Source organism: Myotis nattereri (assembly GCF_964212035.1).
Source record: "Myotis nattereri genome assembly, chromosome: 5".
Classification (NCBI taxonomy): domain Eukaryota; kingdom Metazoa; phylum Chordata; class Mammalia; order Chiroptera; family Vespertilionidae; genus Myotis; species Myotis nattereri.
This window is the reverse complement of record NC_138080.1, coordinates 58,390,546-58,415,788: the sequence shown is the minus strand read 5'-3', so window position 1 is coordinate 58,415,788 and position 25,243 is coordinate 58,390,546. Positions and strand designations below refer to the sequence as shown.

At 42.3% G+C, this 25,243-nt stretch overlaps 1 protein-coding gene across 2 annotated transcripts; it reads left to right on the top strand.

Moving 5' to 3' along the window:
- The first annotated feature begins 1,248 nt into the window (after positions 1 to 1,248).
- On the top strand, positions 1,249 to 25,243 carry MMAA (metabolism of cobalamin associated A). Of its 2 annotated transcripts, none has more exons than XM_081090702.1 (7): positions 1,249 to 1,308; positions 7,989 to 8,488; positions 12,384 to 12,506; positions 15,644 to 15,814; positions 18,787 to 18,872; positions 20,706 to 20,855; positions 22,020 to 25,243. In XM_081090702.1, exons 2-7 carry the CDS (start codon positions 8,047 to 8,049, stop codon positions 22,314 to 22,316), a joined length of 1,269 nt encoding a protein of 422 aa, XP_080946828.1. In that variant the 5' UTR covers positions 1,249 to 1,308; positions 7,989 to 8,046; the 3' UTR covers positions 22,317 to 25,243. The 2 variants fall into 2 exon arrangements, with proteins under 2 accessions (XP_080946828.1, XP_080946829.1); XM_081090703.1 differs by having other exon boundaries at positions 1,298 to 1,668.

Below are 25,243 nucleotides of genomic sequence, written 5' to 3'. Positions count from 1 at the left end.
ATCGATGAGAGAGAAACACCGATTCAGCTGCCTCCTGCACACCCCCCACTGGGGATGTGCCCACAACCAAGGTACATGCCCTTGACCGGAATCAAACCCAGGACCCTTCAGTCCGCAGGCCGATGCTCTATCCACTGAGCCAAACCGTGGTGGTCTTTTAATAGAAATAATAATGAAGACACTAAGAAACCGTTTTATTGTTCTATATTCAATAAGAATCAACCTATGTCAAGTAGCTGACGAAGGCCTAACTCCTCACAAATGTATGCAACTATGCAAATCGTATGTGAAGACTGGGGTCTCGGTTGCAGATACTAATTATAACAGAGCCCCCGCTTATGACCTGTTCTATTGGCCATGACTTGATCCTTGCTATTGCCCAGCGATGCCGTCATGGTTCCATTACACCAAACATTCTGGAGACATCAGTTTTCCTTAAAAATCCCAGAACTCAGATTTTACGACTTATTATGTAATCGAATAGGTTTTCAAAATATTCGTTACCATTCTGCCCCCCGCCGGGAGGTAGCAAATATTTAAGTATGTTCGTTTTTATCTCCATTTCAGGCGAGAGCCTTTCCCCCCAGATGACTTTCCGAAGGAAGTGAGCGCGAGTCCTTGCTTTTGGTGCAAGTTCAGAAATGTAATCTATACGAATGGGTGACTTTTAAAAGAAACAACGGACAGGCCTTCCACCTTTAGAAACCACGCCAGGGTTAAAAATTTTTGCGTTCTATTTCGGCGGCACGCTGAGTATTTTTTGCAGCAGGCTGGAAACTGCTTTGCGGAGTCTGAGTCTCCTTAACCTCATCAGCTTGTCCAACGTCCCCTGTCTCGCCCTCGACCCCAAACGTCCAGATTCTCGGGAGCGGAAGGAGGAGGTCTGCGGGCGCGGAGCCCGGGCTGGACGCCGGCTCGGTCTCCCCGGCATCGCGAAGCGCCACGGCCCGGGGGGCGGGGGGGGGGTGAACGTGCCCCTCGAACCCGCAGGAGAGAGACCCAATCTGCACTTGCCGAAAAGCGAAAGCCACCCGAAAGGCCGTGCGCCGCCTCCCCCGCTCCACTTCGCGACAACTTCCCGGCGCCCGCCACAGCCCCGCGGGCCGTCACGTTACACGTCCCCGCCACGCGCCGGAATCCCGCGGCCACGTCCGCCGGGACCTGGCCACGCCCCGAGCTGCCACTCGGCTCCCAGGCGCCCGGCAGTGGGCGCTGCGCCTGCGCGCCGCGGAGAGCGCGGGGCGGGGCGAACCCGGTCGGCGGAAGGGGCGGGGTCGGGGCGGGGCTGCACTTCCGTGGCCTTGGTGGGTGAGTATGGGGCGGGGGTTGTGCGCGGCCGGAGCCGGTCCGCCGGGGGTGCCCAGTAGACTTCGGGGGCGCCCCCTGGAGGATCTGGGGTGGGGGAAGGAAGAGAAGAATATCGCATGGGGTGCGCGGGGTGTGTGGACGGGCAGGCGTCGGGAAGATGGCGCAAAGGGACGGTTCCCTGTTTGTTTCTCCTTAAGGACGAGCTCTGAGAACAGTGCGAGTGCATCACCTGGGGCAGGTTTGTGAGCTCACCGTGGTGCACAGTCGGGCTCGCCCCTTGCCGCTGCCCAAGCCGGCGAATGGTTCACCAGTGCATGGGCCCATGAAAAGCACGGTAGTCCAGTGTAGCTACTGCCAGAGGTAAAATTAAAACGCGTCTTGTATGAAGGGAAATCCAGGATGTAACAGGGTTTAAACAGCTCCTAGGTCTGTCAATACTGTGCCCGCGGGCTAAGCCTCTTCCAGCAAGCATACTGTATGCAGATAATTGGCATTTCTTATTAGAGATGGAAAGACAACCTGTGCCAGATGATATTTCTTTGAAACCTTTCTTAAGCGTTGTGCCCTAGTACACGTACTTTTCGAAAACAAAATTCAAGAAAGGCTATTGTATCTTTCCAAGATGATAGAAAACCAAACATTTCCTGAAGGTCTGTGCAGGTTCTAAATCATTTTGGGGTCGTCCAGGATGCCCAGAATATTCTTCTATGTAGTAAGCACTTCACATCATTTTTTTTGTTCAACGCAATAAGAATTAAAAAGAAAAACAAACAGGTCAGTTCTCTGAAGGCTTGTATTCTATTGGAGACAAAATAAACATGTGAAAAATTACATGACCATAAGAGAAGGTAGTCATGGTTTGAGATATTCAGAGTTGTCTGAAGAAAACCTGTGCCTGCCTTGGAAAGTGGTGGTGAGTGCTTGAATCATTGCCTCTCAGCTGATTGTTGCCATGTGGGAATAATCCCCAACACAGGCTGAAGTATATATTTCTATGTAATTAAAAATTTGTTTAAATGTTATTGGCAATCAATTTACTCACACCTCTATGAGCCAGGAACAGTCAGTTTGTGACTTCTGCAGATTATCACCACAGTCTTCAGAAATAATTGGAATTGAAAGTGGAAAAAATTCCTGGAAACGGATGATCAGGTGAGGATTTAAGAAAACAGTGGGATTTAAGCTGGGTCAGACAGGAGAGGTGTCTTAGAGGGGAGAGGACATAAAAGGTGAGTAAAATCTCAGCTGGGAAAGTCAGTAGAGATAATGAGTAAACTTTCCTTGGAATAGGTCTGAGAAAGCAAGTACAGTAACTGGAAGAAAACTGGTTTGGGAAATTCTACAGGGCCAGGCTGGACTTTATTCCAGGTCAGCGGTTCTCACATTTGAACATACATCAGAATCATCTGGAAGGCTTATGAAAGAGATTGCTGGCCCCCACCTGGAGAATTTCTGATTGAGAAGGTCTGGGGTGGGGCCTGAGAATTTCCCTTTCTCATCAGTTCTCAGTTGGTGCAGATGCTACTGGTCTGGGACCACGCTTTGAGAATCACCGTCCTAGGGTGTGGGGAACTGCTGGAGGAATTTGATGTGGATAAGATCAATTGCATTCATGGTTCAGTATGAATCTTACTGTGAAGCCCAAGACTGGAGAGAGAGAGAGAGAGAGAGAGAGAGAGAGAGAGAGAGAGAAGATTCCTTACAGTTAATTAGCACCTGTTTGCTGCCAGGCCCTCCGCCAGGCTCTCGCATGCACACTATTTCATGTGATACTCACTGTGACCTTGATGTGTTGGTCTTAATATTTTCATATGGAGAGTGGTAGAGGTTGCCCAGGTCTCATAGCGAGGCTAATCTAGGAGCTCTCTAAGACTAGTTCAGATTTGGACTAAGGTAGTAGCAGTAGAAACGAAAACATTTAATGGTGATGGAATTTAGAAAAATAGAGACTTCCCAAGTAGATTGAAATGTAAAAGTAAAAGTTGGGAAAAGTGATAAAGGTAAAGTGGACAGGGAACTTGAGAATGTTCCCTGCATGAGTTCAGTGTGTGTTCTGTGTTACTCTTATATAACAGTGACCTATTTAAAAGTTGCTTGTTTAAAAAGTCATCCTGCTCTACCAAAATTTCCTGAAGTTATTTGAAAAGGAGAAAGTAAAGCCTTCTTTGAGCCTTCTTTGGGGGTGGTGGGAGATGCTGAATAGATTAATGCATCTGACAGCTTATCTTCAAATCAGAAGTGATTAGCATTGAGAAATGGAAACACATGGTATAACACTGCATTGACTGAACTGTGCTGTGCCTCGGACACTGACCTAATGTATTGGTTTTGGAAATCCTGTATGCTCTTACTTGCCAGAGTAGTTATTGAAATTGAAAATATTCATTGGATCAATTTCAAGACAAATATCCCAAGTCAGACTGGCTGCTGCTGAGCAAATTTTTAATGAAGGAAAATATCCATATATTGAAGCCAGACTTTAAAAAGAAAGTTCTTAGAATAAATATATATTTACTTTAAAATCTAGAAAAAGTGTATGTATTCAAACATCGATGGACTGAATTATTAAGGTAATGGAGTTATTGACCTGTACAAAATTATAGCATACGTTCATTCATTTATTCAGTGAGCAATAAAGTTTGATGTGGATACAAAGATAACTCATTGTCTAGGCAAGACTGATTTTAAAAAATGATCACAAAACAATGTGATCATTGCTATACTGGAGGGATGTGACTGGTACGGGGTGACAGGAGTGACAACTGAAGGGGCGCAGAAAGGAGCCCAGGGAACTGTTGTAGATCAGTGCCAATATGGAAGGTGAGTTAATAATGGCTGTAGAGATGGCTGTAGTAGATTGGGGTTTTCATTAAGGTTGTGCCCATTGGTAGGTTGCAATCTACATTTAAAAAGTAGAGTAGAAAAAAGACAAGGTGTGTCACATGTAATAGGGGTATGTGAAGTTTTGTGAAACTTGTTTCAGTTATATGACTCTCTGTTGACTGATGAGTGTATTTCTTGCTATGGACTGTAGTCAAAGTTTAAAAGCCATTATAGTAGAGAAATGTGGGAATGAGGTTGGAGAGAAGGGAATGGATATAAAAGATATTTGCGGGGAGAACAAATGTGAATTTTAAAATGCTGCTATCCATGTGAACTCTCTTGTAGGGGAGAGGATGTACTTACCAACCCATTTCATTATTTTTGCTCACTTGATGTTTTCCATTGTGCATTAATACATTGACATCTGGTTTATTAGGAATGGCAGAGCTTTGAGGTATCTTACTGAATGTTGTAAATGCTACAAAATTTCTCTTGTGTTTTGGTAGTGCTCAGCTTAAAATCATAGATAGGATGAAACTATATTCCCAGGAATCCTGGAAATTCATTGGAACAGATTGATTTGATTATTGGCCAAATTCTTTGATTTGTTCCCATAAGGAAGTAGGAATAGATGCTTAGTTACACAAGCAGGTGGGAAGTCGTCCTCCCTACCTCTATGATTTTGCCACTCCAGTAGACTTAGTTTGTTGTGCCTGTGACATATATATAAGCCTAGAAAATTGCTCATACAGGCTGAGTTATATTGGCTTTTAAAAAATTTATAGACTCTTTTAAAGTCTGATTGGTTAAGTTAATTGGTTCATATATGTTATGCTTTTAGTTATCAGGTGTGAATTATTCTTCATGGAAAAAAAAACATTAAACAGTTTTTAGGAACTTGGTCTGTTCTGTCACCTAATACATTATTGGGATCTCCTACGATAAGGTTTACACAGAAAACGTAAGCAGCCTGCCATCATCATTCCATATTCAAAGGTAAAGGGTTATTTGGTGTTCCTTTGATGTGAGGTGCCACCACTCCTCTTTTTATACAGTAACCTAGAGTTGAAACCCATAGTTTTTCCCAAGTTCTGCCACTAGTTGAGAGGCCTTGGTCAGTCAGTGTGACCTTCCTGAGCCTCCCCTGTAAAACAGAATCTCATCTGCGTTGTGAGGCTTAGCTGAGGAAATGCACGCACAATGTCTCACACATAATAAACATTCAATAAAAGGCAGCAGCTGCTGCTCTGCCATTCAGATGGCCCACAGATTTTGGGGCACCAAGAGATTTGAAGGTATAAAAACCTAGAACTATGTACACCTGGATAGCTTTGTGGTTTGGGCAAAAGAATGTAGTAAACTGGTATCATCCTCAGGAAAGATTAGCAGAGCCCCTGTGCATGACATGCAAATTGGTGAAGCATTCCATATTTTCAGGGCTGTACAGTAGGTCCTCGGGTTACGTCAGAGATCAGTTCCTACGGTGTGACGTATCGCGATTTTCGTCGTTAAGTCAGAACCCACCTACATAAGCACCTAGTCACTCACATGGAGCACATACACAGCAGAAATGAAGTGAAACAGCAAAAACAATTTAAAAGAAAGATAACGATTCCTGACCTTTACTTGTAAATAAATAATAAAAAACATAAAGCACATATGTACATACGTTGAAATGACGAAACTTTTTTTTATATATAAATAAATGGGAGATGGCGACATAACCATGAAAGGATGCACATCGAGTCCGACATAACCCAAGGACTGTCTGTAACATTAAACTTTTTTTTAAAAAAATTGTATCATCCTTTTTCTGTCTCTTTTCACTTAAAGACCTTTTAAGATTTGTGTTGGCATCAAAGGGCAGAGAACTTTACAATCCCAAACTATGATAAACTCTGCAGTATAAACCGTAAACTTGCCAGATGGTTGACATGGATTTTTCTGAGAAAGACTGCAATTAAATAGTAAGAAATCACTATTTTAAATGTTAGAGCAATCTATACACTATTCATTAGATGATTTTTATTTGTCTCATTTACTTAGGGAATGTTATTTGCTTGCATTAGCATAAGTGGGCATATTTTCACCTAGTAAAGCTCTTGTTATTGGGCTTTATTCCTTATAAACTTGTCTTTCTGTCTTGGAAAATTAATGTGAAAGATACCTTGATTCAAAATAGGGAATTTAGATAGTGGAATATTTTTAGTCAAGATTCTCAGGTTAAGATTATTACTCAAACTTTTCTTTGTAGTAAAGCAGTTCAACATAAAGTAGATAGAGTATCCATTTATGAACCTTTAACAAAAATTATTAACCAATTACCATGTGCCAAGCATTGTGCTAGTTTCTAAGGAAATTAAGAAGAAGGTATTGTCCTTTCTCTGGGAGGATTATCACTGGGTGGAGGGATGAGATTTGGTGAGTGAGATCTATAAATAGATAAATTAGAACACAAGCTCTGAGGTACTTGAAAACCAAAGTTTTCAAATAATCATAAACCCAAACTCGGTAGACAATATGTAAGTTTTTGTTTGCCACTGCAAACTTGGTCTATGGCCCAATTTTTTACTAAGGTTTTATAAATTGGTATAATAATAATAAAAGCTAACATTTATTGAGCTCTTACTGTGTGCTAGGCACTGTTCCAAGCTTTTTACAGGAACTCATTCCATTCTCACAGCCATCTATTCTCTTCCTTTTCTCTTACAAGAAAGTTGAGGCACAGAGTGGTTAGTGGTTAAGAGGCCCACGGTCATAATAGCTTAAGTGGTAGAGACTCGGAGTTACTGAGGTTCATGACCTCTGTATTTTCCTGACTCTCAGCAGACTGAGCTTTCATTGTCTAATACACTTTGAAGTAGAGAAGGTCAGTAAATTTAAGTAAAGGATCCTCAACTAACCCCATAGTGGTTCAACCTTTAGTGTGCTTATGTAAAGAGATTCTGATTCGTGGAGCTGAGAACGTGCATTTTAAATAAGCACCCAGGCGGTTCTGACTGTACTTTGAGACACACCGATCTGGTTGGAATACAGTCCTCACAGCTCATTTCACATGAAGGCTTGTTGTCATTTGTGTGTGTATGTTAGGCCATTCTTTGCAAATATCTGTGTTCCAGCATGAGTCTATTAAATACATACTCTATCTAAATTTATACCTCAGGTGCCTGCACTACTAGTCACATATATTGTGTTGAGACTAGCTGTCATCAGGGATTTTTTTTAAGAAAACATTTTGGCTCTGGCTGGTGTGGCTTGGTTCAGCATTGTCCCGTGCTTCAAAGTCACCACTTAGATTCCCTGTCAGGGCACATGCCCGCGTTGCAAGTTCCGTCCCAGTAAGGGGATGTTTCTTTCTCACATCGATGTTTCTCTCTCTCCTTCTGCCTTCTCTCTCCCTCTAAAAAAAACAACAACAAAAAAACCCAAACAAATAAGAAAAATTTAAAAAATATTTTGAATGAACTTCAGAATAGGGTTTGATCTGAGAAAATTGTTAAGGTGAATGTAAGATCTGTAGTCAGAAGAAAATAAGCATGACGTAAAATTTCTGCCCTACTGTTTTTTTGTGTGTGAATTTGTTTTCTGTTTAGAAGAAAACATGTATGCACATTGCCCTTCACCGTAGAGCAGTAGTTCCACGATTTGGGTTATTCAGAATATTCACTGTAGGCAAGGAGGGGTCTTCTCTCTTAAGTTCGGTAAGAAACTTTAACCCATTGGTACTACCAAGAACCTTGATTATGTGTGTTTTAGAATATAGCAAAAAAACACTAAGCCTTGTAGTTTTACCACTTCAGCATCTTAAGTGTATGTTGAACTGGCAAAAATATGTTGTTGTTGTTTTTGTTTTTAAGGTGTTACAAAGCACATTGAGCCAAAAACCGTCCAGTGTTTTCTTTAGCTACAAACAAAATGAACTTCCCAGTGCTGCTCCATCCTCACCAGTGCTTCCTGAAAGGCCTTTTGCGAACACCTTTCCGACGTTACCACTTCACCTTGCACTCAAGAACTCATCTCAGATTAGGAGGCCCATGTGCTCGGCTATCTGATTCTCTTGGACTTCCTTGTACAAAGTGGATGCTGCTGTCCAATGGTTTAAAGAGACAGTTATGTGTACAAACAACTTTAAAGGAACATACAGAAGGACTTTCTGATAAAGAACAAAGACTTGTGGATAAACTTTATACTGGTCTAATCCAAGGGCAAAGGGCCTGTTTAGCAGAGGCCATAACTCTTATAGAATCAACTCACCACAGGAAAAAAGAGCTGGCCCAGGTGCTTCTTCAGAAAGTGTTGGTCTACCACAAAGAACAAGAACAATTAAATAAAGGAAAACCACGGGCATTTCGAGTGGGTCAGTCTTTTCTTTTCTTTTTCTTAATCTGTCCAGGAAATACTTTTCTAAGTTTTCTCTTTAAAAAAAAAAAGTCTAAATAATTTGTGTTCTAATGGGGAGTTTTGTTCTTTTCAGAATTTTGTTAGGATTTTTTTTTTTGTCTAAAGTTTTACATGTCTCCTTTTTCCCCACTTGACCCCCCACCCTTTGTAGCCATTCCCACCCTTGGCAAGCCCCCACTGCCCCAGTGTCTATGTCCATTGGTTTTGCTAATATGCATGCATACAAGTCCTTTGATTGCTCTCTACCCCACCCCACCCCCGCTCCCCTGCCATTTGTCTCTGGATCTATTCTTGTTCATTAATTTATGTTGATCATTATATCCCACATATGAGTGAGATCATGTGATATTTATCTTTCTCCGACTGGCTTATTTCGCTTAACATAATGCTCTCCAGTTTCATCCATGCTGTTGCAAGTGGTAAAAGTTCCTTCTTTTTTATAGCGGCATAGTATTCCATCGTGTAGATGTACCACAGTTTTTTAATCTACTCATCTCCTGATGGGCACTTAGGTTGTTTCCAAATCTTAGCTATTGTAAATTGTGCTGCTATGAACATAGGGGTACGTATATCCTTTCTGATTGGTGTTTTTGTTTTCTTGGGATATAGTCCTGGAAGTGGGATTACTGGGTCAAATGGGAGTTCCATTTTTGACTTTTTGAGGAAACTCCATACTGTTCTCCACAGTGGCTGCACCAGTCTGCATTCCCACCAGCAGTGCACGAGGATTCCTTTTTCTCCACATCCTCTCCAGCACTTGTCGTTTGTTTTGTTGATGATAGCCATTCTGACACGTGTGAGATGGTATCTCGTTGTTTTGATGTTAGGAATTTTAAATGTTTTTTCACTGTAAGTATTAGTGTTGGTATATTGAGAAAAGGATTTCTGGCCATTTGAATCAGGCTCTGTATTTTAAAAGAATAACATAAGGCCCCGGCCAGGTGGCTCAGTTGGTTGGAGCATCATCGCATACACCGAAAGTTCGTGGATTTGATTTCCAGTCAGGGCACATAGCCAGGTTGCAGTTTTGATCCCCAGTCAGGGTGAGTAGGGGAGGCAACCAATTGATGTCTCTCTCACATCAGTGTTTCTCTTTCTCTCTTAAAAAAAAAAAAAGAATAATATAAGTTTTCTATTGGCAAGAATTTTGTTATGTCTCCCAGACAGAAATATGAATAGGAAGAACCGTTATCTAGTTTATTTCTTTGTCTCGGTAGTCCTTCAGCTTACTAGTCTAGAGTGAATTCCCAATTTTTGTGGTTATATCAATTATAATCATCCTTGTCACATTTTAAAATTCTACTTCTTGGCTGTTTCATTAGTCTTTCTAGAGGCAAGTCTCACTTCTCTCAGACACTTTTGTTAGAGTTTCTGGGAGTAGTTTGCCTCCAAGCACAACCATCTCATTACCAAAATGTATTTTAAAGGGGAGATCATATTTATTTGCTGTCTAAAAATATTAAATGTTCACTTGATTTCTTGAATAGTTGACTTGTTTCTGTAATTGCATATAAGCTTGTTGTATTTTTGAAATTATGCATTTTAAAAACAGTTTAGATATGTTTAACCATTAGGAATTAAGTCAGTTTTGGGTGGCATAAGAGCTGTTCATGATGGCAAACTAGGTGATTCCAACCAACCTCTCACTAAAAGCAATTCACAGTGGTGGGCAAAGTGCAGGGATTTTGTGAGGAGTGAGTAAGTATACTTAAAAATTGACTGACATTACACTTTCATGTTTCAGTTTATTGATGATATGGGGACTAAAACCTTTTAATTTTTAGGGTAACAGGGCATAAATGCTTTAAAGATAATTTTAAAAAGAGTGTTACTTTTCACACATCTTACATCTTATTCTTCTGCCCTCACTGAGAATACTACACAGGGTGTTAATAATCTTTATGCAGACAAACTAGCAAACTCCCAAAGAAATTTTAGTGCTGACAAAGTATTTATCTCTTAGGCTTTAAAGAGTCTTTGAAGAAAAAATGTCCCAGAAATATGTGGTGTTAACCAGTAACCACACATGACTGGCAACTCGCCATTTCTCAGTGCCTTTTGGGTTCTTCTTTTTTGCTCTTATGAGGCCGGATAAACCTGTGTCTTTGTTGCAGTTACTTTATTCCCATTATAAATAAAAGCACCAAATGTTTATTGAGCACCCATAGAGAGGTTTAAGACAGAGACCTGCCCTGAACCAAGCATACTATGTATGCCATACATACTTTTGAATATAGTTACAATTAAATGCTTATGTGTTATATACTTTATTGAACATCTACTTATATATCTTTTACTTTATGCCATGAGCTGTTTTAAACATATTGTCAATATTAACTCACCTAATCCTTATAACAACCTGAAGAGATATGTGCTGTTATATCCATTTTATTGCAGCATATCCTTATGTACGGAAGGGTTAAGTAACTTACCCAAGATTACATAGCTCATCAAAGGCAGAACTAGAAAGAGAACTGGTGAGTGGCTCCTGAGTTTGTGCCCTTACCTGCCATGCTTTACTCACTCTCCAAGTAGGGGAATTTCCCTTCTCTCTCCCTCTCTCTCTCCCTCTCTCCCACCCTCCCTCCTTTCCTTACTTTTATTCAGTAAATATATATTTTTATTTAAGTGTAGTTGGTTTACAATCTTATAGTAGTTATATTAGTTTCAAGTAGTTATATTGGTTTCAGTGTAGTGATTCAACAATTTTATACCTTACAGTGTGATCACCCCACTAATTCTAGTAATCATCTGTCATCGTGTAAACTTATCACAATATTAATGGCTGTAATTCCCCTTTCCCTTTTCACTCATTCCTCCATCCTCTCCCCTCTGGCAACCATCCCTTCAGTCTCTGTTTCTATGAGTCTGTTTTGTTTGTTTGTTTGTTTGTTTTTTAGTTTTGTGTGTGTTTTTTGTTGTACTTTTTTTTTAAATTCCACACATAAATGAAACCAGTTTGTCTTTTTCTGCCTGACTTATTTCACTTAGCATAGTACCCTCTGCCTTTCTTAAGACAAATAATTATTTTCAGGATGGAGTTTATATTATACTAGAGTCCCAGTGCACAAAATTCGTGCACTCGTGGCAGGGGGAGGGGGTGTCCGTTAGCCCAGCCTGTGCCCTCGTGCAGTTCGGGAGCCCTCAGGGGATGTCCGACTGATGGCTTAGGCCTGCTCCCTGCCAGCATTTGGACATCCTTAGCACTGCCGTGGAGGTGGGAGAGGCTCCTGCCACCACTGCTGCGCTCACCAGCTGTGAGCCCAGCTTCTGGTGCACTGACCACCAGGGGGCAGCTCCTGTGTTGAGCGTCTGCCTCCTTGTGGTCAGTGTGCGTCGTTCTGCCGTTCGGTCATATTGGCCTATTATTACATAGGATTCTTTGAATTATGGGCGAGATGGGAAAAATTTATAAGTAGGAAATTATTTTCTCAATCACTAGCAATTTCTAGAATACTGAGTTGTTTTTTCTAATGGGAAGATAAAGTGTACAGAATATGGGTAGGTGTAATAACTACTGATCATGATGAGAGGTAGGCAGATGTTGTAGAAGTTCAGCACATTAATAACATAGGTGATGAAGTCTGTTCCAAAGATCAGCATTATAGTAAAAAGGCGATCACATTTTGTAATTTTAAAAACCGAATTTGGGCACGTAGGGAATTCAGAATGGCTTCCTTCCTATATCTCTATTACTTAGGAACTAGATAGATAAATGGATTTTTGTTTACTGCTTTCGGAAATGTTAAAATACAATAATGGTTTTAATAAATTAGGAGACACAGAAGGAAGTTAACATTTTAATAGAAATCATCATTTATTTTATTAAATCAGAAGATCTCTTTCACTAGGGTTGTCTGGGCCCCCTGGTGCCGGAAAATCAACCTTTATAGAATATTTTGGAAAGATGCTTACTGAGAGAGGGCACAGATTGTCTGTGCTGGCTGTGGACCCTTCTTCTTGTACCAGTGGTGGTGAGTATTGCCAACTCTTCTTAAATTGCAGAGCATGGGCTTGGGGGGCTCCCTGTTACAAGTTAGTGGGAATTGGCACAGTCAGGTGACTTCTACCCTCGAGCTGAGTTTGGCCTCACTGAAGGAAGGGAGTTCTGGGGTGAGGTGGAGGCTGAAGGAGATATTGGGCTCTACAGCCAAGGTTAGGCCAGGAGTGGCCTGGTACTTAGAGAACTAGGAGAACACTGCCCCAAGTTGAAGATAATTAAAAGCAAATTTCATCTCTTTGTTTATCACTCCTGAGGCGAGGCCCCTCTTCCCTCCTGTTTTTCTTGGTTGCATCAGCTTCTACACAATTCAGAAAATGGGTCCTTCCTCATTCGTTATTTTCCTCTTATTGTTGTAACATCTCTTAAGCTTAAACACACACACACCTTATAGCTTTATAACTTGTCACCTGTTTACATGACATGTTCAGTTGAACAGAAAGCTCTTAGAGGGCCCATTAGTATCCCACTGCCCCACTACAGCACTTAGCATAGTACACTGCTCACGGTGCTCGCTCAGCAATTACTTACTGATTCGAGGTCATGCAGTCACTCAGTTTAATTTGCAGCTAATCAGAGAAAATGAATAAAGGTAGTTCCCCAAAGGATCATTTACGGAAAACATAACGCGTTCTATACAAATAGGAAAGGTTTTTCTTCTCTTACCCCCTACATGATTTAAGCTTCTCACATTACAGTTTCCCATTGAACAAGTATCTCAGTGCCTACTATAGGTGAGGCATTGTGCAAGGAAGTACTGTATCGTCCAACAGTGAATAAGACACAGCCCTCCTGGCCTTATGGAGCTTTATTTCTTATGAGAGAAACACAGGCCATTACAAAGTAGTGTGTGTTGTGAATGGGGAAATATCGTGTGCTTTGTGTGGAATTGTTTGCTTTGCATTCTGTGGGTTTAAGGCTAAAAAGTAAAGAGGATATAATTGTATTTCTGGGGCTTTAGATTAATAGAGAGGTTGACAGCAATTCATGTTACCACCCATTGAGAAATTTGGCTGAGAACATTCACAGTTTTTGATTCGCTATAATAAAAGATTAATTATAAAATAAAATTTATGTTTACAAGGTTCAGGATAAAATTTATATCAATGTAGTGTCTTCTTTATAAGTCTAAGAACTTTTTTAAAGGTATATACCTGAATGAAGAATTTTTTATAGTGGCCCTCATTTCCATATGGGTGAGAAGACTACCCTCCCCCCTACCGCCACTCCCCATAATACTCTAGAATACTTGCAATAGCAAAAGAAAATAATAGCTTGGGCCTTAACTGGTTTGGCTCAGTGGATAGAGCGTCAGCCTGCAGACTGAAGGGTCCCAGGTTTGATTTCGGTCAAGGGCATGTACCTTGGTTGCAGGCGCATCCCCAGCGGGAGGTGTGCAGTAGGCAGCTGATCGATGTTTCTCTCTCATCGATGTTTCTAACTCTCTATCCCTCTCCCTTCCTCTCTGTAAAAAATCAATAAAATATATGTTTTTAAAAAAGAAAATAATAGCTTGGGGCAGTACTAGCAGAAATGGTGACATAAAATAGTCTGATCCAAGTTGCATAGCTATGTGGCTCCTGACCTTTCTCAAACCCAAAATGAGGGTCCCTTTCCCAGGTAAAACAAAATATAGACGTTGAAAAAAAAAATAAACAGAGATACACAGCATACTATAAGTACAGATTTCTACCTCACTACTACAATATATACATTTGAAAAATAGCATTACATTAAGGTTTGAGAAGCAAACCTTGTGCTTTGCATTCACAGACGTCCTGCAGTAGCTTTGAGACTTTCCCAAGGGCCTGCACCCAACAGTTTTGGATTCACTGGCAAAGACAATTACATGGGAGAGTAATTTCATAATGTGGAGCTCAGTGTGTTAGGATCTACAGGATAGTGATTCCAGGCATAGCTTTGGCAGATTGTTGACGTACAGAGAGGATTTCATGCAGAAAATTACTTTAGGAAGAAGTTTCAAGTGCAGTAAATAAGGTAGTTGAGACATGTGGTGAGTCTGTGCTCCAGAATTAGAACCTATGAGAACTCTACACTGGGGCCATAAGGGAAAAGATCGTGTTTTTAAGCAAGTTCTCAATGTTTAGCATCAACTTTATGTGGGAAAGTTAGCTCTTGGGCAGAGTGAAAATGGAAATTCAGGTTAGAACAGCACTACATTCTCAGATGTTAATATGTGGCTAAAAGAAAGATGTTCAAGGTGATTTCCGTAGTTCCAGAGCTCTCCGTTCTGCAGAATTTGCAAATATTGATGTTTGCCAAAATACTGCAGTAAATCACCATAGGAATTAAATTAATTGCCTACTGTGGACAAGCATTCAGCATACAAATATGTAAGACATGCTCCTGTGGGCAGGAGCTGACGTTACAGCCAGGCTTCTCCACCTTGGCACTGACATTCCTGGTGTCAGCAGCTATCCTGCATGTTGCAGGATGCTTAGCAATATCCTGGTCTCTACCCACCCGGTGACACCAGCACCCTAACCCCCAGTTGTGACAAGTAAAAATATCTCTAGGTATTGCCAAATTTCCTCTGGGGCAAAATCACCCCCAGTTGAGAGCCATAAACATAATGTTAAGATGACAGTAAAGAAACCACCCTGGCTGGAATGCAAGGTTGGTTTGGGGCCTAGTGGAAGTTGAAATTGGACAGGCCATGTCAGGCTGAAGAATCTGGATTTGAACTCTAATCCAGGGGTAGGGAATGTCCGGCTTGCATACGGCGCGCAAAATCATTTGGTCTGGCCCTGCCAAGGTATTAGGGGTGGGTTAATTAAATGTTTGACCAAATAGTAGGCTAATTTTTAAGTTGATAATTTTATATGGCCCTTGAATGATGTTATAAATATCCAAATGGCCCTGGGCAGAAAAAAGGTTCCCCATCACTGCTCTAGTATGTGGGAAGCCATTATAGGTTTTGAGGGGCTCGAAATGCTAAAAAAATTACTTGTGGAGCATTGTATACACTATGTGGGGGAAAAGCTCAATGATATGAAATACAACTTGAGTTTTGGGGATAAATGTCATAAAACATTTGGCTCATTGATCACTGGCCCTTATAAGTGTTCCGTGATTGTAACTGTGTTTTAGGATCACTCTTGGGGGATAAAACCCGAATGACTGAGTTATCAAGAGATATGAATGCATACATCAGACCATCTCCTACTAGAGGAACTTTGGGAGGTGTGACAAGGACTACAAATGAAGCTATTCTGTTGTGTGAAGGAGGGGGATATGACATCATTCTTATTGAAACTGTAGGTGAGTGTGATTTTCTGCTTCCTAACAAAATACTGTTCCAATGACCTCTATAAAGATGAGTGACAACTAATTTCATTGGTTATTTAACAGGTATTGACTAAGAGCATAATTAAATTCAAGATGTCTCAGGCTGTATAGAGATATGAATATATAGGCTATAATCCTGCCCTTAGAGAGAAGAAAGCTAAGCCATGTATCTGGATAACTGTTGCACAGGTGATGGCTTATGAGTGTCAGAGGAGACCTGTAAGTGTCAGGATGACCTATGGAAATGGTACTTTAACATGACACCTATTTGTTTAAGCACATTTCAGAGGTCTGCAATGTCCACTAACCAAATTATTATAGTTGGGTGCCTGTTGAATACAGGGCCATGGTTACTTCATTTTTATATCGCTATTGCACAATTTTATGTGGTGAAAATACTGAAATAGAAACCCAAGAAATTAACATTCTTGTGGAGAGACCATCCGTTATGTTACTGTGTGATAAACGTTGGTGACACAACCTGATTCAGATTTGGGGTATCAGGGAAGACTTCCAAGAGGAGGTGACAGTTGAACTCAGTCTTGAAGGAAGAATTGGAGTTACATAAAGTATGGGCTAACGGGCATTTGCAAAGACAGAGGAGCCAGGGAATGTGGCCCATTCAGAGGACGGAAGTGTGCTCAGGATGCTTAGAGCCGCGAGCATGAAGACTGGATGTGAATAGAGATGGGGCTGGAGGCTAGGAACTCTACCATCTGAGGCTGGATGGAGGGAAAGTTGCCCTAGTGGTAACAGGAGAATCCAGGGAGAAGAGGACCATAAAAACCAAGTGTATGCCCGGTCGGTGTGGCTCAGTAGTTGAGCATCGGACCATGAACCAGGAGGTCACAGTTCAATTCCCGGCCAGGGCACATGCCTGGGCTGTAGGATGGATCCCCAGTGGGGGTGGGGGGTGGGGGGGGGAGGGCGTGCAGGGGGCAACCAATCATTGTTTCTCTCTCATCAATGTTTCTATCTACCTCTCGCCCTTCCTCTCTCTAAAATCAATAGCAATATATTTAAAAAAAAACCAAAACCCCAGAGTTGCATTTGGCTGCTTGTCTTTGAGACTCAAAATAACTGTGATTCAAATGAGAAAGAGGTGTATTTCTTTTGCAAATAAAAGAAGCTTGGAGGCAGGTGTCCTGAGCAGATATGGGGGCTCTACTGTGCCCTCAATGCCCCATTCTTAGCACTTAGTTCCCAAGGTTGCTCACGGTTCAAAGATGGCTGATGAAGCACTACCTGTCACATCCATGTTCCAAGTGGAAGGAGAAGGGGGAATAAGGAAGGGAGAAGACAGGCAGAAGAGTGTACACCTTTCCTGGAAACCCCATCTATGACTTGCTTCTGCTCGTTAATCACCCGTAGCTGAAAGGGGCTCTGGAGAATATGGTCTCTCACCAGGTCCATGGTCTCCTAGTAACACTGGGGCTAGGAAGTAGGGAAAAATAAATGCTGAATGGGCAACTGCAAGTCTGCCACACTGAGGAAGGAGAGAGTGTTGAGAGGGGTTTAATGGAGCGGGGGATGTGGAAGTCCTCTGTAAGTGGATTGAGATTGATGTGAAGTATTTGGATGGAGACCATGAGCATGTATTGCAGTGGTTCTCAACCTTGGCTGCACATTAGAATCACTTGGGAATCTTTATAAAATCCTGATTTCTGGGCCTCACCCCATAACAAAGAAACAGAATTTCCAGAGGATGAGGCCCAGAAATCAGGATTTAAAAAAGATTCCCAGGTGATTCTAATGTGCAGCCAAGGTTGAGAACCACTGATGTATTGCTTTTTTTTTTTTTTTTTTTTCCTAGAAATTTAGCTCTAAAGAGAAGGTGGGAAATCTGGTGATGATTGGAGGAGGTTGAGAGATTTGGTCTGTTTTTTTGTTTGGTTTGGTTTGGTTTTCAGATGAGAAAGACTTGAGTACAATTCACATGATGTGCTGAGGGACAAGAGCCTGTTGACACAGGCGAGGTTAGAGACAAAGCAGAGCGGCCCAGAGGAGGGCAGAAAAGGGGGTCATGTCAGCCAGTGCTTATAATGCTGGGACTGGAGAGGAGGCAGGAGGCAGAGCTTGTTTCACATATGCTTATTTGTGGAGGGGGAGAGGGAGCAGCTGGAGGGGGAGAGGGAGAAGCTGGAGGGTGAGAGGGAGCAGCTGGAGGGGGATAGGGAGAAGCTGGAGGGGGAGAGGGAGCAGCTGGAGGGGGAGAGGGAGAAGCTGGGGGGGGGAGACAGAAGCTGGGGGGAGAAACAGAAGCTGGAGGGGGGAAGGAGAAGCTGGAGGGGAGAGGGAGAAGCTGAGGAAATTCTTGCTGTCATTTCACTGTGCAGTAGGTGCAGGGTCGTCACCATGTGGAGAAATTATGGGACGCTGACTGTTTGTATGGCCACTGTGAGGAATGGGAAGGAGCTGACTGAGGGTTTTTAGGGGCATTGCTTTGACAGGCCGTGAGGAATTTGCAGGAGACATTGGAACCCCTGAACTTATAGTAGTGCTTTAGATCCTCACTTGAGCAGTTTCTCCAGGCGCCTATAGAGGCCAGATAACTGCACTGACCGTGGGTAGGAGTTTGCAGGGCTGGTGTAGAAGGATGAGAAGGCAGGCATAGTGCAGGTTAGAATCACAGTGCTCGAGCTGCTCACTGGTGAAGGGAAGCCAGGGAAGCCACAGGAGTGAGGGGGGAGTGGAGGCCTCAGGGTTCCCCATTCTTTCAGAGACCGGAGACTAGTGGGAAGGACAGGAGAGGCGGGAAGGAGGACAGGTGTACTGGCAGGGTGAGACATGTAATAAGTCCTGCAGAGGTGGGTGTTTAAGGTGGGATCGGGGTGAGAGGCTGATTGAATGAGGGAATGAAGTAGAATAGAAATGATGGTCAGTGTAGTTGAAAAAGTCAAATTACTGTGAACATTTTAGTGTATGGTTGTGATTTAAAATTTCAGGTGTGGGTCAGTCGGAGTTTGCTGTTGCTGATATGGTTGACATGTTTGTTTTACTGCTGCCACCAGCAGGAGGGGATGAATTGCAGGTAATTGTTTTGACTTTTTCCTCCCCAAAACACAAAGCATACCTCTCTGAAAGTGCAGTTTCAAATGTTTTTTTTGTTTGTTTTTTTTTGTAAATTAAGTTGATATTAGTGTGGGGAAAGAAACAGCTGCATCCACATTGGCTGAAATACTTGTCAAAGGCAGATTCTGTATATTTTTCCCAACTATAGTAATAGAATTTATGACCTTGAGCTAATGATGCAACTTAGATGTTTTCACATGGAACATGGGAGTGATGTCATATATGGGCAGCTCCGGCAGGAAGGGACCACTGTCACATGGTGTTTGAAGTACAGTTGGCTCAGAAGTTCCTCATGAGATACCACTTTGATTTTAATCAGGATCCCACTGTCATGGTTTATGGATTGTAAAATAGGATTCTCGCTTTCCTCCTGCAATGCAAACCCGGCACTGACGCCCTGGAGTTGGCAGCCTACCCAGGTGGAGGCCACTGTCCTCCAGAAGATGCCCTCACTCCAGACACCAGCAGCAGGCCTTGGGGTTCCCAGCCCACCCACGGCTCTGACCAACTGGCCACAAATGTGGGGGGCGGGAGGGTTCCCACAGGCTTGATGATTAACTAGCATGACTCACAGAACTCAGGGAAGCACTGTATTATAGTCACAGTTTTATGATGATATAAATCAGGAGCAGCCAAACGAAGAGACACAGGGAGAGGTCTGGAAGGGTCCCAAACTTGAAGCTTCTCTGTCCTCAGGACACATTCCCTCCTGGCACATTGATGTGTATCTCCTGCCAGGGGGTTCACCTGTGCATCAGTGTCTGGAGTTCTTATCAGGGTTTCTTTACATAGACGCACACCACTCACCAAGTCATTGTCCACATGACTGATCTCAGTCCCCAGGCCCTCCCCCACCCCCATCTTCCCCAGAGGTCAGGCCTAAGGCCCAACCCTCTCATCACAAGGTTGCCCTTTCTGGTGTGGGCAGCTCCCATTCTGAACTCAGAATAGTCCAGGCACCCATGGAATAACACAGACATGCCTATCACTCAGGAAATTCCAAGGGTTTAGAGGTTACTTCCCAGGAACCTTAGACAAAGAACAGATAAATTCTTTATTATACGGTACCTCCCTCCCAATTGTATAACTTTTAAAAAATAGTGACAGCAGACTATGGATGCTGCAATCTAGAAACATTAACTATTAGATTTAATCATTAGAAATTACGTTTAAAAATATTTGAAAAGAAATATTGCTCTTAGATGGAAAAATCTACATTTTCCCAATAAGGTTGGCCTTAGATTTCCAGTGTTTTTATGCAATGTAATTTAAATCAAGAGATTGAGGCATTTTTAGCCATCAGGTTATTTTTCCTCAATAGCAAATTGGAAAAAACAACAACGCTGTAAACACTTAAGGAAAACTTCACAGACTTTGTTTCCAGAAACAGATGTGGTGACAGGTGTTTTCTGTTCAAGCACCTCAATGGTGGGTGCTTTTGCATCTTGCATTGTTAGCACATGAGACAAATCCTTCACGAGACAATGTGCCTGTCTCCTGCCATGTGTCTTGATGATATATCTACTCTAATTCTGAATGATTCCAGCAGGTTAGGCTCTAAAGTGAAAAGAGGCATTACAGATGACTTTCACATACCAAGAGGTGATGCTTTTGAGTAATTTCTGTCAGTAATTGTGATTCCTGGTACCCAGGGCTTGGGAAGATGCAGAGAAGACATTAGTTAATGAAGTGTACGACTTTCAAAAACTTAGTACCCATGGGTGTCCCATTTGTTTGCTGTAATTAAATTAAATATTTCTGATAAATCACTTTCTTCTCCTTTTCTCTTCAGGGTATCAAAAGAGGTATAATTGAGATGGCAGATCTGGTAGCTATCACCAAGTCTGACGGAGACTTGGTTGTGCCAGCTCGAAGGATACAAGCAGAGTATGTGAATGCGCTGAAATTACTCCGCAAGCGTTCAGAAGTCTGGAGACCAAAGGTGAGCTTGCGCTCCATTCTGCATTTTTCACCATGAGTACACTGGGCATCCTAGAGGATGGAAGTCCCCAGCTAGACATATAATCAGTCTTTGCTTGTATGTAAAAATTGAGTATGTAGTCATGTTTTTAAATATAATTCTTTAACCACTAGATGCCAACAACGAGATGTGAGGTGATAGATTAGATTGCTGAATGCTTGACCTGAGCCACTTGGAAGTGATAGCAGATCCATTCCGAAAGGAACCGTCCTTAAGATTATGGAGTAATTAATGATTGATGATCTATAATAGTGTTTGAGTAAGACAGAAAAGGCTTTTGAAGTGATAGCTTCCCATTAAGCTCATTGGGTGCTGTTTTCAACAAGGGAAAAGAAAAAGGAAAACCCTGTAATAAGTGATGCAATAATATTGACGTGGGCAGCTTCCTCTGCAGGAGGACTCTGTGTTATTAAAGACTAAACATGCCCTGGCCAAGGGGCTCAGTTGGTTGGAGCAAAGTCCAGTACACCAAAAGGTTTCGGGACTGACCCCCAGTCGGGGTGCATACAGGAGGCAGTCCATCAATGTTTCTCTCTCTCCCTCTCCCTAAAAATCAATAAAAACATATCCTCAGGTGAGGATTGAAAAAGAGACTAAGCTGTAATCACTGCAGTGAGAGCAGTGCTCACATAGTTACCTTTAGCTCTCAGCCTCCCCCAGTCATGTGTGTGTTGGGTCCAGAGCAGTCAGGTGCCAGATGTTCCGCTCTCACCATTTGCTGAATCAGGCACCTTGGACAGAGTTGCTCAACTGGGTTTCATTTTTCTGGCACTCGGGCCTCAAAGAAACCTACCTGGCAAGGCCCTTCTCATCCTTGCGACACTCTCACAGTTTCCCAGGATGCCTCTGAACACCCATCTGAGCAATCGTAAATCCAAATAAATCTCTGGGCTAGAAAACTTGACCTTGAATCAGTAATTCATTTCTGCTGTGCACTTAGGAATCCTAGTAAGTTACCTCGGTGCATTTCCCAGGATATTAACTTTGACACATCAATAAAGTGTCTCCTCCTCACCATTGCCTAGGACCTTGGACTGTAAGAACGAATTGGCAAGTGTTGGAGTCCCATGAAAGTGTGTTCTATCATTTTAAGTAACACAGTTCTGGTTTTTCTCTTCTCAATAGGTAGTTCGTATTTCTTCCAGAACTGGAGAGGGGATCGCTGAGATGTGGGATAAAATGAGAGAATTCCAGGACCTGATGCTTGCCAGCGGCGAGCTGACGGCCAGACGACAGAAGCAGCAGAAAATCTGGATGTGGAACCTCATTCAGGAGAGCGTGCTAGAACATTTCAGGACCCACCCCACCGTGCGGGGCCAGATTCCTCTCCTGGAAAGGAAGGTGCTCAGCGGGGCCCTCTCCCCAGGGCTAGCGGCAGACTTGTTGCTGAAAGCTTTTAAAGCAGAGACTAATGAGATGTAGGCTACACGGTAATGTTACATATTGTTTTGTAAAGTGTTTTAATATTAAAAGTGATTCTTCTGTGGTGTCCTTGGCCTCCCATTTGAAAACTGAAGAATGTTAGATGTGGATGGCCACGGTCAGGCCAAGGTCGGGCAGTGTTTGTAAGGTGCCTATTGTATGTTGCTGATTTCCATTTTTTTTCTGTTCCCTTCTATCCTTGTACCCTGGCACAGTGGCGTGTAAAATAGTTTCTTCTCATCAGTCAGGAGCAGAGAAAGCTGAGTGGTAGATCGTGTACCTGAAAGTGCCTCCTTTGATTCCGTGTTCTCTGGGCATTTCAAGAGAACCCGGAAGCAAAGAGTCACCACATTTCTGAGGCCCGAACGATACACAGAGGGTTTCTAAGAGCCGAAAATCATGAGTGACTGCTCCAAGAATTTCTGAAATGGCCATGTACACGCATGGCAAAGCGGTTGGAATCCGCCATGACGTGAGCACAATGTTCAAGTTTCCTTATCTGTAAAATGAGGGTAAGAAAAGCTACTTTACAGGATTGTTGGAATAACTAAAGCAGAAATTATAAAATGGCTAGCACTCAATAATTGGTTGGTGTTGCTAGAAATATTACACGTGGACACCCTGCCAGATCTCTGTTCTATAATACAGACTGGCATCATTTAACTTTAGTCTGGGCAAACTGCTTACTCTCCCTGTGTCTCAACGTCCCTCGTTAGTAAATGGGGTTGACAACAGTGTCCACCCAGAGTTGTTGAAAGGACTATTTAGCATACATAGTGCCTGGACATAGTAAGTGCTAAATAAATATTTACCAATAGTCCCTACCTTTTAGGGTGGTTGTGAGGATTAAATGAATTAGTTTCCCTTCAGCTTAGAAGGATAATTCTTTTCTGAAGAAAACCTCATAGGTTGACCTCGCCTTTGTCAAAAGCATAATTCCCACTAATTTATGTAAGTAGGCAGAAATATGCTATGTTCCAAACTGAGCTCCAAAATTGGCAGGCATGTTGCTAAAACCATACCCAATTTCATTAAAGTGACTACTGTTCCTTGTACAGTTACAGCTGCAGGGAGCATTAGCAAACACCATACAGCCTAGCAAGGACCTTTCTCTTCGTAATCGCTCTAGGCATGGCTGCTCACCTCCTTCCCTGAGCTCTGCAGCCATTGCCCGGTCTGCACTGAAGACAAAAGCTGGTGAACGCGTGGTGGCTGGCACTCACTCAGTGTTCGCATTGTCATACAGAGAAGATGAAAAATGATGAACAAGTTGAAATTTTTCTTAAAAAGGAACAATCTGAAAGAAATTTTAGCCTATTTGTCTTTCTTTGCTTCCACGATAGTATTTTGGTTAATTGGTTACTAAATTTATGAACTTTTTTAAAACCCATTTGACATAAATGCTTGGTGATAATTCCTGTCCCATGAGGTATATATAAGTTTACTTTTTTGTCATTAGTGGTATGTTTGACAAAATATTAGAGTCGGTACAAAAGCACTTCTAAGGTATTGAATTTTTTTCCCCCAGAAAAAAAGTGAACTTTGTACTGTAAAATGTAGATGATGCTAGTGTGAGTCAGAGTACCTTAATACGTACCTGAAACTTTGGTGCATAAAGATCATCTTGGGGCATTTTATTTTGCTTAGCAATCTCAGTGTCTTGATGGAATGAGGTGAGGGCACATGTAAGCCAGTAAACTATTCCGCTCTCAGCAAGTCTAAATTCTTAATGTTGCTTTTAACTAACACAGGACATCGTGTGACCTCCTCAGAGCTCTGGCCAATCTTAGAATTCTATAGAGAGATATCTTACAATGGATGACAGGACAGCTGTTTATTAGGCTCATACTCAGGTACCAAATCCTGTTACATATGGAACCCAACTATTTCAATGATCAACACGTTCTTCTTAAGAATAAATCACATTAGCTTTTATACCCAAGTTTTGCTGACTTGGGATTCCCTCACATTACGCAGGATCCCAGTCCCCTGAAAAGTCCTTTCCCAAGTATTCTTGGAAGTTCCAGATTTTCCTCACCGATTCACAAATAAGCTCACACTCTTGGGTGCAGCTCATTCCTGCCAGGCTCTTGCTGGGCCTCCACTGTTTCCGCTGCCACTGCGCCTGTAGGGAATGCGGCCCTGCTCAGGTGTTCCCAAACTGTTCCCAGAGCACAGGATCCTCGTGTCTCTTAGGGCTGGGGTAGCTCTCCTGCCTCTTCTCCCAGGACCTAATAAACATATAATCTCTGCAGAAAACTAGGTCCCCCAGAAGCCCCCCTTTCAAAATGTCTTTCAACTCCAAAAGACGCCCGGATAGTTAGCATTCTCTCCTTTTCTGGCATATCAGCCGTAGAGGAGTCGTGTTCTCCCAGCTTCATGTATGCCGGGGTGGGCAAAAGTGGCTTTACAGTTTAATACAAATAAATAACACAATAACTAATAAATATTAATACAAGAACAAACTCTGTTTTGTGTACTTGCAACTGTAAACCTACTTTGCCCTGTATGTTACTGCTGATTCTGTGAACCTCCCCTCAAGAGGGGCATTGTTGCTCCCCTTTTACAGAAGGAAATTGAGCAAGGAAAAGACTGAGAAATTTATCTAAATTCACCATTCCTATATATGATGCATTTATACAATAGATTTAAAAACTATTGTTTTCCAAGTTGCTCAGAGCACTTAATGATCTTCATTCGTGCTTTCTATGAGATAGTACGGTGACAGGTAGTCCCTTCATTATAGACGCCTCTGTGGTGTAGTATGGGTAAGGGATTGTGCATAACCTGTAAGTTCCTGTGCAGTAGTTTATCTTTAGGGCCTTTCTCCTGTAACCACTATCTTAGATTTTGCTCTTTTGGAAAATGGTGCCTCAAGGTATTTTTCCCAGTAGACTTTTCTGCCTAAGTTTGAAGATACCATTTTA

What these genes read in the sequence shown, in the direction of transcription:
- MMAA (XM_081090702.1), top strand. Translation starts at nt 8,047, where the DNA reads ATGAACTTCCCAGTGCTGCTCCATCCTCACCAGTGCTTCCTGAAAGGC. An exon ending in TTCTTCTTGTACCAGTGGTG is followed by an intron (nt 12,507 to 15,643) that starts GTGAGTATTGCC and finishes ACTGTGTTTTAG; the next exon opens with GATCACTCTTGGGGGATAAA. An exon ending in CAGAAGTCTGGAGACCAAAG is followed by an intron (nt 20,856 to 22,019) that starts GTGAGCTTGCGC and finishes TCTTCTCAATAG; the next exon opens with GTAGTTCGTATTTCTTCCAG.